This window comes from Manacus candei, unplaced genomic scaffold, assembly GCF_025592945.1.
Source record: "Manacus candei isolate 608988 ecotype Guabito, Panama unplaced genomic scaffold, ASM2559294v1 h1tg000009l, whole genome shotgun sequence".
NCBI lineage: Eukaryota > Metazoa > Chordata > Aves > Passeriformes > Pipridae > Manacus > Manacus candei.
The window spans coordinates 3,217,439-3,229,508 of NW_026138057.1; the positions used below are offsets into that span (position 1 = coordinate 3,217,439).

Here is a 12,070-nt window from a genome sequence, read left to right on the forward strand (position 1 = left end):
TCCTTCTGGCCTTCTGCCAGTCTTCTCAAAACACTCCTCACCTCTCCAGCCCTCTTCCAAAAGCTTTCCTAATCATTCCTTTTCCGGGGATTTCCTTTACACAAGGTTTAATTTGCTCCACAAATGGTGCTGAATCAAAAGACGAGCAGCACAAAGGAATACAACTTGAACATACAGTTTACACACTCAATTTTCCAATCCTTCTAACAAAAGCTAATGTCTTATTATTCCCAATATTCCAACTGAAGCTGGAATCTCAGAAATTACAGAGCTGTAATTCTCAGATCCTGATTCAGAGATAAACAATGATAAACTTTTCTTCTTTTTTTTTTACAGAACAAAGGAAAAAATACTCCAATTCCAACATCATTATGCACGAGACTTCCCAGTACCACGTCCAGGTGAGCACACAATGGAGCATTGAGGGGCTGGGAGGCCAAGGTCAGGGATAGGTCCTGGTCATGCAGTGTGTTCCCTGTGTCCTGGACCTTCACGGGGCCAGAGAGCAGTTGGGAATCTCCTTACAGTTCAAGTCCTGAGTAACTGGGTAGAGGAGGATGGCAGGGGGGAATACCGTTAAAAAAGGCAAGGGGAATTGTGTACAAGGAAAGAGGAAATGGAGAAGCTGCTGTCCTCTCCCTCCTCTGTGTCCATCCCTCCCATCACCCTGTGCTTCAAACCCTCCTGATCAGCACAGAGAGGTTAAAAGCAGAGTTCCCATGGTGGTTACAGGAACTCAACTTCCCAAACAACAGAGACCACATGGACTATCAGCTTTCAGCTCTCCCCAGCTCCTTGTCCTCTCAAGTAACTCAAAGCCCTCCACACACTCAGGCAATAAGCCAAACCCATCTCCCAGTGTCAGGCACCCTGTCCATGGGGAGGAGCCAGCCTGGCCACCCTGGGCTCGGCCATTCCTGAGCACAGCACGCTGGTACAGGCCAGGACACCGCGGGGACACCACTAACTGGGCAAGGCGAGGAGGGAAGACACTTCATGAGGTTCATAGTTAATACATGGGGCCCTTTAAAACTCTAAATTTAAACTTCTGAAATGCCTGTTTGGAAGGAGGTCCTGGTTTGCATCGGAGAAACCAACTCGATGGCCCAGCAGTCGCTCACGGAGGCAGAGACAGGACTTTACACAGTGCAGGAATTCCTCATTAATTAGGCCATATGCCACCCATTCACCAGTCTCTCCCCTGAACTTTGACCGAGGCCAACAGGATTCCAGTGGCAGGCACTGACACAGAATGAGGTTTCCTCACAGGAGGCAATTTACACCCTTTGAAATAATCTGATCGAAGTTTAATGGTGGATGGACTCATTGCCCATTCTTACAAAAGCTGCTGTATTTGAATATCAAGGTTTTAATGAGATAAAGCAAAGACAGCAGGAAATTTCTGCCTCTCAATCCACCCATATCTACAGAAACCGGAAAATGAAAACAAAAAATATTCTAATGAGTGAGTCTGACAAGTAGTTTCCCCTCCATGGAAAATAAATGTAACAGTAAACAGTAAAGGAATTTATGAAGCTCGTAAAGCTGGTGGATAAAATAATAGAAGAGATAAGAATGCCCGTCATCCCATGTAAACCATTCTCCTCACTGCTCCGAAAGCAGAGCCCTGTCACCTCTGCACAGATAAGACTGGCTTGGCAAATACCTTCCTGTGCACTGTTTTACAGCTCCAGTAAGACAGCCCGGTGTGTTTTCATACGTGACTGCACTGCTAATCTCAGCTCAGGCAGTTTTATTTAGTCAGTGCCTCACCCCACACCTGTGCTCAGGGAACACGCAACGGGTCTGCACCCTGCAGAGCTTGCCCTCTTCTCTGCTCCTTCCTCCAGGATTTGGGAATCATCCAACAGCAAATGGGGCACCGCAAACCCTATCCACCCCTAATTCCCACCAGCATCAGCACCAGAAAGAAGCTGCTTGACCCCTGAAAAGCTTATGTCTGATCACTGGGAGAAGGGAGGAAGATATGGGATCAGAGGGAGAAAAGCCAGGCAAAACTCATCTCTCTACTCCAAATTTCAGATCAATTTAGGACTTGCTGTACAACACACCCCATTTTTCCAGCTCTTGCTTTGAAACCAGGCTGCAGGGCTTGTGCTTCAGAGAGAAGCAGGAGTTCACATTGCTGCCAGCTGGGCAGCAGCAAGGTGAAGGAACAAGGTGAAACAGGACCAGTTCCTTTTCCTTCCTGATTTTTTTCCCTTCCCTGTTGTCACCTGGACACGTGGCCTGGCTGTGCTGTCATGGCACAAGGACAACAGCTCGGCAAACAGCCAGGCTGCTCGGAGTCTCAGCTTTTCCTGCCTCACAGTCCCCTCTGCTGGCAGACGCAGCCAGTTCTCCGGTCCTCGGGGAGCAGCGCTTGCTCCCGCCTGTTGCTGAGCAGTTAGCTGGACTTTTGGAGTGGCCTCCACGCACTGCTGGGAGGCACTGGCACCAGTTGGATGCGACACATCTCTCCTTTCCACAGCTGCCTCGCTGCCCCTCCCTGCCCAGCATGGAAGCTCTCCAGAGGGGCTGTTCCCAGAGCAGGGTACCCCACACAGCACACGTGGCACAGAGGACTGACACTCACCCATGGCTTGTGTGAGCTCTTTGCCTGGCATAAATCCCACACAGGCAGGTCTGCTACACCAGACAAGCAAATTCCAAGTGCTTTTAGCTTGGCAAGTGAAGCTTAACTACTATATTTAAACTTCCAAGCCAGTTTCAGAAAGGCCAGGGCAGTAACTCGTGTGTAGGAAGCATTTGCCCCTCTGGATGGGGGCCAGAGCTGCTGGAATTGAGGAGATTAAAATGCAAGTGGTGAAACTGGTTATGCAAACCCATTACAAAACCCAATCTTTCACTGCCATGGCCAGGCTGGTACCACCAACCAGAACTGCTTTGTGCAACAAAACTCCTTCACTCCTGAGCTCTGAAGAACTACAAACAGTAGCTGAAGCCTTTAGAGATGCTTTCACCACTGATTTACACACACTAACAAATGTTTTCTACCTGTTTTTTCCTCCTTTCCCTCCCCATCTTCAGCACTTGGCCACCTTCATCATGGACAAGAGCGAGTCCATCATGACGGTGGACGATGCCATCCGGAAGCTCATCCTGCTCAACTCCAAAGAGAAGATCTGGACGCAGGAAATGCTGCTGCAAGTGAACGACAAGTCCATCCGGCTGCTGGACTGCGAGACAAAGGTACCTGGGGCTCTGGGGGAGCTGTGGGGTGCAGTGGTGCCCTTGCTGTTCTACCTGGAGAAGGCAAGTTCTAAGGAACCCAAACAAGGGTGAGTCACTACCAAAATCCACTCCTGGATTAGAGCCAGCCCTGCAGCATGGGAGAGGGATGGTTTTAGCAATGACAAACTAAAGATCAGGACAGGGATCTCAGGAGTTCCTGCACAGGACTATTCCCCCTCAGTTCAATAGTTCCAACTACCTGACACCTTCCTCCTCCTCTTCCAGGAGGAGCTGGAGGACTTCCCTCTGCCAACAGTGCAGCACTGCCAGACGGTGCTCAACCAGATGCGCTATTCCTCCATCCTGCTCCTGGTGTGCCAGGATTCAGAGCAGCACAAACCTGACATCCACTTCTTCAACTGTGATGAGGTGGAGGTGAGCAGAGCGCTCCTCGTTTGTCTCGCTGCCTGCCAGCCCCTTCCTGCTTTGCCCTCAATCCTCCCCAGAGACAAGCCCCGAAAAACATCCCTGTTTTCTCTTTGAGGCGGAGTTGGTTCATGAGGACATAGAAAGTGCCCTGTCAGACCACAAGCATGGGAAGAAGATACGGCCACAGACACTCAAGTAAGTGCTGCAGGATACAGCTGGGAGTAACAAACCCAAAGCTGTTTCCAGTGGTGTATTCACACTCCAGTCTCTTGGAAGCAGGATCAGCAGCCACTGACAGGGTTGCTCTGTGACCTTTTCCTTGCAGGGCAAACCAAGAAAAGATCAAGCAGAGACAATCCATCCTCCCTCCACCACAAGGGCCGGCTCCCATCCCAATCCAGCACGACATGCGAGGCTCAGGGATGAACAGGAACAGGGTGGCACCTCCTTCCCAGCATGATCCAGGTACTGGGAGCACTCAGGAAGTCTGTCCTGGGGATGGGAAATTCATGAACCCAGACAGCCAACCCTCCTGAAGTGGTCTGTGGTATAAACAAGTGTTGCACCCACCGGGCATCTTCTGCTCAACAAATCAAAACTCCTAGAAAGTCCTTGTAAAAACACCTATATTTGGGGGATTCTGAAATTCCCAAAATAAGCAAAGACCCCCCCATAAAACTGAGCTACCACATGAAGTTTGAACCAAGCATTAGTGATCTTAAAATGTACAGACAAGACAGAGCTGGTCAGAAAGACAAATTCCTGGCTCTGCTGACTTCACAGAAGCCAAGATTTCACACTCAAAAATCAAGTGGTTTCCATGAACTCCTGTAAAGTCGAGTGTGGAAATGCAGCTCTGAACTCTCCCCTCATGTGTGAATCCAAAGACTGATTCCAAAAGCATCCTGACTTCAGCCCCTTTGGGCTGGCTTGAAAACAGAACAGATATAAGCTCTTTCTCTGACAAAAGCTCAAACTGATGAGCAAACTGCAAGCACTTCTCATCCCTGCCTACCATACCACCTTCTCTTAGGATTCATTTCTAGTTTCAAGGAAAACACATAATAGTATACTATAAGAAACTCCAAAGCACTCCTTTCCTGGGACAGAAGCTCTGGCTCCTGAATGGAGAGCTTATTTCAGGCCCAGTTCTGCATCATGAAAGGAATATCTGTGTTTCTGAGCTGGACCATGAATAAACACCTATATTCTCATGCAGAGCAGCCACCCTTATCTCTGCCCTTCCGAGGGAGCTCAGCACAGAGCTGAGCTTACACTGCTCCCATCAGCTGAGCTGGGAATTCACCCAGGCAGGATTTCTGGCTCTGAGAGCACAGAGCCTGGCACGAAAGCAGATGACAGGAGAAAGCTTCGAGTGATGCCTGTTTGCTGAGATCACTTCTCAAAGCACGCCCTACTGCTTTTTCTACAAAACCTGTCAGAACTAATCACTTCAGCCCCACACTTACAGATGACGTGGGTTTTTCACGGTCCTTTGCCAAAGCTGCCTCCCAGGTTCTCCCACTCGGTGTATCCTGCTGTGCTGGCCTTTCAAACACATTTCACTGAGCTGACAGAGTTTTCTTTTCACAGGGGGCCACCCCAGCAATTGTACACGCTGAAATATCCCCCCTCACTGAGTGGGTGTCTCCTGGAAGCCGGGAGGTGCCTGCGGGTTGGGTTTTTTACAGGATGATTAGTATTTTTAACACCCATTAAAAACACTTGAGAGACTGCACACAAGTTTGTACAAAAATGCTGATTTGTGCACGGGCCTGCCTAAACATCCATCATGCAGAATTCCTGGCACGCTGCTTTACAGCAGTTGTGTTCACTTCCAGGGCTTATCCCTCCTTTCTTAACTACTGTTCAGGTAAACTGGAACCTCTAGGAGAATGAAGGCTCCTGTGGAGATTAGAAGAGAGGGCAAAATTAATCTAATCACACTTGACATCTTGTTCTTCGGTTCCTCAGCATAGATCCAGCAAAGCTACAGGAGTTGCTGACTCAGGGGCTGGCAGGTCTCTGCTGGTTGCTCCTCCTGATTAATTCCCTGTCCATACCTGAGAACAGGCAGAGTGTTGACACAGGGGTTGGCAGGCAAGTGCTGTGACCTTGGAAGATTTAATCAGCAACTTTGATCACCTCCTGCTCCTTATGGTCTCCTGAGGTGCCCTCATAACCCAGAGTAAACATCCGAGTTGGGAGTTACCATCCCATGGATCCCTGCCTTTAATGGAGCCTATTTTTAACCTCTGATAGGAAATATCTTTTTCTCTCCCTCATTTGCAGACTATGATCGACGAAGCTCCAGCTCTCACGACCACGAAGAGTCCCGGGCCATGTTAGCACAGAAGATTGAAAAGGAAACGGTGGGTAACCAGGACAGTGCACAGCCCACAGGCAGGAGGAGAGGGAGAACAGGGAGCAGACATTTAATGCATAATCTGGTCATTTTTCAAACTGATATCTGCTGTGCATAAAGATAAGGTGGCCAAAAGCAAAGCTCCATCACTGGGTTAGTTACAAACATCCTCTGACCTGAGGCAGCTCTGCTGATTCCAGGTCTGCTCCTCCCTCTCCCACAGCCCGGTCTTGGGTTATTTTCCAGCCGTCCATTAGCAGGGGTCACTTGTCACATTGATAAGTACAGCACCCAGCCTGGCCCAGCTTTGTGTTTGGAAAGTGATGAATTCAGCTTCATTTCATGCCTGGATTGTTGATTCCTGTGCATTCTTCCAGGAAATGTGGCAGGCTCTGGGATTCGGGCTCCCAGCTGGGTGCAGCCCAGGCTCACTTTCACCTTGGTCTCTTGGGTTTGTGTCCCCACAGCAAATCCTGAACTGCACTCTGGATGACATCGAAGTGTTCGTTGCCCAGCTGCAGAAGGCAGCAGAGGCATTCCGACAGCTCAACCAGAGGAAGAAAGGGAAGAAGAACAAGAAGAAAGGGCCAGCAGGTACAGTGCAGCAGCTGGAACAAACGGGGAATACAGGGGCACAGGTGAAGGTGGGGGGACACCTCAGCTCATGCCCCAGCAAGGGCAGGTCGATGCAGCAGCACCATTACGGATCCAGCCATTTCGGAAGGTGCCACTGATCCATGGAGGCCTCCTGGAGAGAACAGGGAGCCTGGTGAGGCCTCCAACACACAGAAAGACATTTGGCTTTCCCTGACCCCTGGATTTTTAGTAGTCTCAGCACCTGTTTTTGATGTGTTTTCTGCCCATTCCCAAACAGGGATTCTGTAATTAACACGTCCTTCTGTGCCCCTTCTCCTGGCAGAGGGAATGCTGACTCTCCGAGCAAGACCCCCGAGCGAGGCCGAGTTCATCGACTGCTTCCAGAAAACCAAACTGGCTTTTAACCTCTTGGTAAGGCACGGAGGGAGCTCCCATCCCACACAGTGACAGGGCTTTTCCTTGTGCATCCCAGTAGCAAGAGTTTGGAGTGAAATTTGAATGGAAAACACCACCAAGGGACAAAGGTGTAAATTCCAGGTTCTTCAGAACCCAGGACAAACATTGTGTCAGGCTGGTGCAGCTCTTTTGGGACAAGCTGTTAAACCAAACGAGAAGCACGAAGTCCAGGATGGGACTGAGCAGCCAGAGGCTTGCCACACTTGCATCTTTTCAGATTCAGGCCTGAGAAGTCTCTGCTTGACATTAACTGATGCCTCCCATTGCCCCCATATTCCTGGCTCCTTTCTTTCTCCTCTGGAAGACCCTCTGCATTAAGAAGGGAATGAAAAGCAGGAGCATAAAGATGTTCCCAGTGCTGCCAGTTCTGCTTAGTGAAATGTGTGAGACCTGGAGGGTCACAAGCCACAAGGAATTCTGTCAGTTCTGACCAAACCTGCCCAGCAAACACATCCTACAACGTCCTTCAAGGAACTTATTAGTAAGGAAAACTCAATGCAGGACACCAAGCTCCAGCCTTCTCTTTTAGAGGCAAATATGAATAATTTGTACCTGCTCAGGGCCAGAAAGAGCAGCATATCTCCTGGGAAGAGGCCAGGTCTGAGCATGGAGGAGAACTGGGAATCCGTGGTGGAGCACTGCCACATTCCACACCACAGGGCTGGGAAGTCCTTGAGAAGGGCCATTTCATTGAGTCTCCTTGTTGCCATCAGTTGTTTCACACTTTCCACTCCACATTAATGTTTAACCACCAGCATTTAAAATACTTTGAATTTCAGGAGGAGCAGGGAGCCTGTTTTCCATGGCAGCAATGTCAGGAGCCCAGGACAGGAGAAGGAGCTGAATGGAAGCACAAAGTGAAGAGGTTTCAGCTCAGTTGATCACTGCTAATAAAACCCCATTCTTACAGTAAACTCACCCTAAGTGTTTGCTCCTCCATTCCAGCACAACTCACTCCAATAAATACCACTGGATTTGGAGCATTTCAGTGGCCAGGGCAGCTGTAGGTGCCACAGGCAAGACCGTGGTGGAGATTTTTCTTCTTCAGCAATTTGGCAAAGGACCTACAAAACACTTGTCCTATTTGTTTTCATTCATGGAACTAGCAGGGTTTTCAACCCTGCAAGAGGCAGAAGCCATAATCCTGGCCTTTCCTCACTAGGACTTTCATAAGCTGAGGTTTTCTGTGTTGCTCCAATTAGCTTCAAAGGGACTGATTTAGCAGAGCAGGTATTCCAGCCCTCCTGAATTCACCAGGAACTAGAAATGGGCACAAAAGAAAAATGAACGATTCCTACTCCCCAGTCACTTACTCTTCTTATCAGTCAGCAGCAATCCCTCCATGTGACAGAAAAGAGAAGGCACACTCAGGTTAGGGTTAAACTGGGTTTCCTTTCTCTTTCCAGGCCAAACTAAGGAAGCATATCCAGAACCCCAGCGCTTCGGAGTTGGTACATTTCCTATTTGGACCGCTGGAACTGGTAAATCCTATTTCCACCCCATTAATAAAGCCTGACTGTGAACAAAAGTGCCAGCCAGCTGTGGTTCCCTTTGGGAATCTGCCTGCTCTCACCTTCAGGCAAACATGGCTCAGTATTTGCACTGAAAATAGGAAGCAGAAATCCTGACATGGAAAAGGACAAGAGAGGACACAGAAATAGCAAGATATTTGTCAGTTTTTGAAGTGCCAGCTTGTGATGTCTCTACCAACAGCTCATTTTTGGATCAGACTATGCTTTGACTCCAATATAAAAAATTCTCACATTCCTCTGAACTGTCCAGTCTTCTTCAAAGATTTAGGCTGATGTTTCTTGAGGCAACTGAGCTGATCTCAGGATCAGCCTTGTCTTTGATTGCTGCTCCTTTGCGTGTCTCTGCTTTGATATTTTGACCGTTTCCTGCAAATTCTCTCCTGTTTGTGTGGTTTGTGTGTAACCCAGATCATCAACAGCTGTGGTGGCCCCGAGCTTGCCCGCTCTGTCGTCAGCCCACTTCTTTCTAAAGACGCCACAGATTTCCTCAGAGGACACCTGACACCCAAAGAGATCAACCTCTGGGATTCCCTGGGGGAGACGTGGACCAGATCCAGGTGAGGACAGAGCTGCCATCTCACCAGGTTCCCAGTGAAAGGATGATTGATTCTATCAGAAGGTCAAGGATGCCCTAATGCTTCTGCTTCTCCCTCACATGCCTTCAGACACATTCCTTGTGAATCTCACCTCATATTCCCACTTCATGTCCTAGAGCCGAGTGGCCCCGAGACGCAAACATCCCCACCTACATCCCCAAATTCCGCAACGGCTGGGAACCACCCACAGAAATCTTCCGTGGAGCTCCCTGGGAAATAGACATCGGACACCTGCAGGAGGAGGTTAGTCCTGTGTCCCTGGGGACCCTCTCTTCTCCTTCCCCCTTTTCCAGAGAGATGGATCTGGGGGGGGCGTGGTGGTGTCTAGTAAGTAGACGGCTCAAAACTCAGTTGGTTCTGGTCACTCCAGTCAAATACAGAAAGAAAATAAGGCTGGAAGGGGCAGCAATAACCAGCCCCTCCTGATCAAAGGCCACTATCACGTAACTGAGCTCCAGGGATACAGGTTTGCCTGAAGAACGTTTTGGTGTGCACCTCATGGTGACCAAAAGCTTCCAGGCCACAACTCATCTCCCACTGTCCCTCTCCTCTCCCCCTTCCCTGGTAACGCTGACTCCACGTCTGCCTTCCCAGCTCTCCTCAGCCAACGGATATCCCTACCGGAACTCCTCGCTCAAGCGTGGCCAGGCGGCCGACCAGACACAAGCCGTGGATGCCTTCAAGCAGAACGTCACCCAGCACGTGAACAGGTCAGGGATCCTCACATCCCAGCTCCCCCCCGGGAACCTCACGCACACACACGGACAGGTACCACAACGCCGGGATGTTTGGGCATCCTGGAGGTCACTCTCTGCCACCGCTCATAACCCCCAAGAGAAGGTACACATCAGACAAGGAACCATTCACCTAAGCACTGTCTGCTGTTAAATCACCAGCAGCCCTGCAAGGAAAACACTTCCAAGTGTTTTCCACCACAAGAGGTAAAAATATTGCCTGACCTCATTAGTCCATCCATAGGTCTTGTTCCCTGCCCCCAGCCCACCAAACTGACAGTGTGGATGAGGGGCCAACTCCTCCCTCATGACTCAATTACCTTCTGGAATGCCAGAGAAGAAGTAATTCCGACCTAACTCGGGCCTTCCTCCCCCTCCCTGCCTTCAGGGCACTGCTGGGCAAGGCCACTGCTCCATTTCTGGCCAGGTGGATTCAATTTGACTGCTCCAAGCTCTTCCCCACAGTGGAATTACAACTTAAATACTACACATGGGTGTAACTAGACCAAGAGCTGTCCCAGAGCATGGAACTAAACACAACACTACAACCACTGGTGTGCATCAAACACTAAACCAGCGATTTCAACATTTTCCAGACCACCAACAACATATAACAAAGGCAGGAAAATCAATTTAAACTTAGCATAATGGGGTCATTTTTCAAAGCCAGGTTTTACAGGTTCAGAAGAGCTGAGCTTCCACAGTACATGGATTTGAAATCACTGACCAAACCCAGTAAGTCAGAAATGGAAAAATATAGTTGCTGGCAATGCTGGAAGCACTGGTTTCATCAGCTTACAGAACCTGACCTAAAGTGGAGGAGAACCTGAGCCCCTGCTCCAAACCCACTGGGAATATGGCATCAGGTATCTGTGCAGGCTACACATCACAAACAAAAAGATCCAAGTGCACTAAAATAGTTCCTCATATCCTTCCACAAGGCAAGACAGTTTTCCATACAGCAAACATTTTTTGAATTAAAAAAATAACACTACACTCAACTGGAGAAGAAAGTGAGACTTGCAAAATTTTCCCAAGTCAGGCAGAAAAAAAAAGAAAATAAAATCATTTCAGTTTGGGTCAAAGAGAATCTTTCATTCTATTTTTCACCATTTTCAATAATCTACCATATTTATTTTTTCTCTCTTCAAACAAAAAGCTAATTCAACATTGAAAAGTGTTACGTTCTAGTGTCAGAAATTTCCAAGCAGACACATGAATGCATTTGTCTTCCCTCTCTCCAAATGCATCTTAGAACAGAAACATTCAAATGCACTGTTCCTGGAAACCTGCAGAATTCTGTGTCAGCAGCTCGGTGTTGCCTGATGAAAACCCCACAGATTTCCAGTCAGTTCTGCCTACTCTCCTTTTCAGTTCCCTTTCCCCCAGCTTCTCCCTGTTCTGGCATCTGGGGCTGTTGTTTCCACTGATCAGGACAGGAGAGTTTCACACCTAATTTTTCCCAGGTACAATCAGAGCATTTGGTTTGTGCCAGGCTCTAAAAAGCAGTGTTTTCTTCACAGTTCCCCCCAAAAGACCATTAACCAAACCCCCTACGGCTTTTTGTTTGCTTGTTTGTCCCCAACACCAAGATCTTTCACTAAAATAAGGGGTGAAAATCTTCCTCAAAAAGAGGAGCAAAGGGATGCTGCCCCTCCACACACGAACAAACCTGCCATCACCACTCTGTTTTACCAACGAGCCCACCATCAGCATCCATTAAAACTGGGGTTTTCCTCTGCTGCAGGAATTTTGAGGCCCAGGGAATGGCTCTGCCCAAGAGATATGCCAAAATCCGCTACGACTTCACCGCGCGGAACGCCAACGAGCTCTCCGTGCTGAAGGATGAAATCCTGGAGGTAGGTGAGCACACCTGGGAAAAGCTGCATCCTCCCCTTCCCAGGGGCAGGAGAGACCTCAGGACACCAGCAAAACACCAACTCAGTTTTCCCCAGTGGTTTCTGAGCAGTTACACCAAGTTTTGCCCAAGTCTGAAGCCGGAAGAGACTGACTCTGTGTTGGGTCATTTCCTGAGCTGTAACACATCAGTCACCCCTTAATTACAACGAGGAGAGAGGAAAACAACTCACTGCAGTGCCCTGCTCACCTCCTTCCTGGGTCTGTGCTAGTTATTACCACTTCCCCCTCCCCAGGGAATTATTTTCC

General features: G+C 48.9%; 1 protein-coding gene across 1 annotated transcript in view; it reads left to right on the forward strand.

Moving 5' to 3' along the window:
• The window catches only part of EPS8L2 (EPS8 like 2), a 47,280-nt gene that overhangs the window by 29,237 nt on the left and 5,973 nt on the right, over positions 1 to 12,070 (forward strand). Inside the window, exons 4-16 of the mRNA XM_051776977.1 lie at positions 337 to 401; positions 3,052 to 3,213; positions 3,481 to 3,630; positions 3,740 to 3,819; positions 3,950 to 4,089; positions 5,917 to 5,996; positions 6,457 to 6,583; positions 6,909 to 6,997; positions 8,449 to 8,523; positions 8,983 to 9,131; positions 9,287 to 9,413; positions 9,765 to 9,880; positions 11,652 to 11,763. Of these exons, the coding sequence (XP_051632937.1) occupies positions 337 to 401; positions 3,052 to 3,213; positions 3,481 to 3,630; positions 3,740 to 3,819; positions 3,950 to 4,089; positions 5,917 to 5,996; positions 6,457 to 6,583; positions 6,909 to 6,997; positions 8,449 to 8,523; positions 8,983 to 9,131; positions 9,287 to 9,413; positions 9,765 to 9,880; positions 11,652 to 11,763 (1,472 nt within the window). The remainder of the gene's footprint in view (positions 1 to 336; positions 402 to 3,051; positions 3,214 to 3,480; positions 3,631 to 3,739; positions 3,820 to 3,949; positions 4,090 to 5,916; positions 5,997 to 6,456; positions 6,584 to 6,908; positions 6,998 to 8,448; positions 8,524 to 8,982; positions 9,132 to 9,286; positions 9,414 to 9,764; positions 9,881 to 11,651; positions 11,764 to 12,070) is intronic.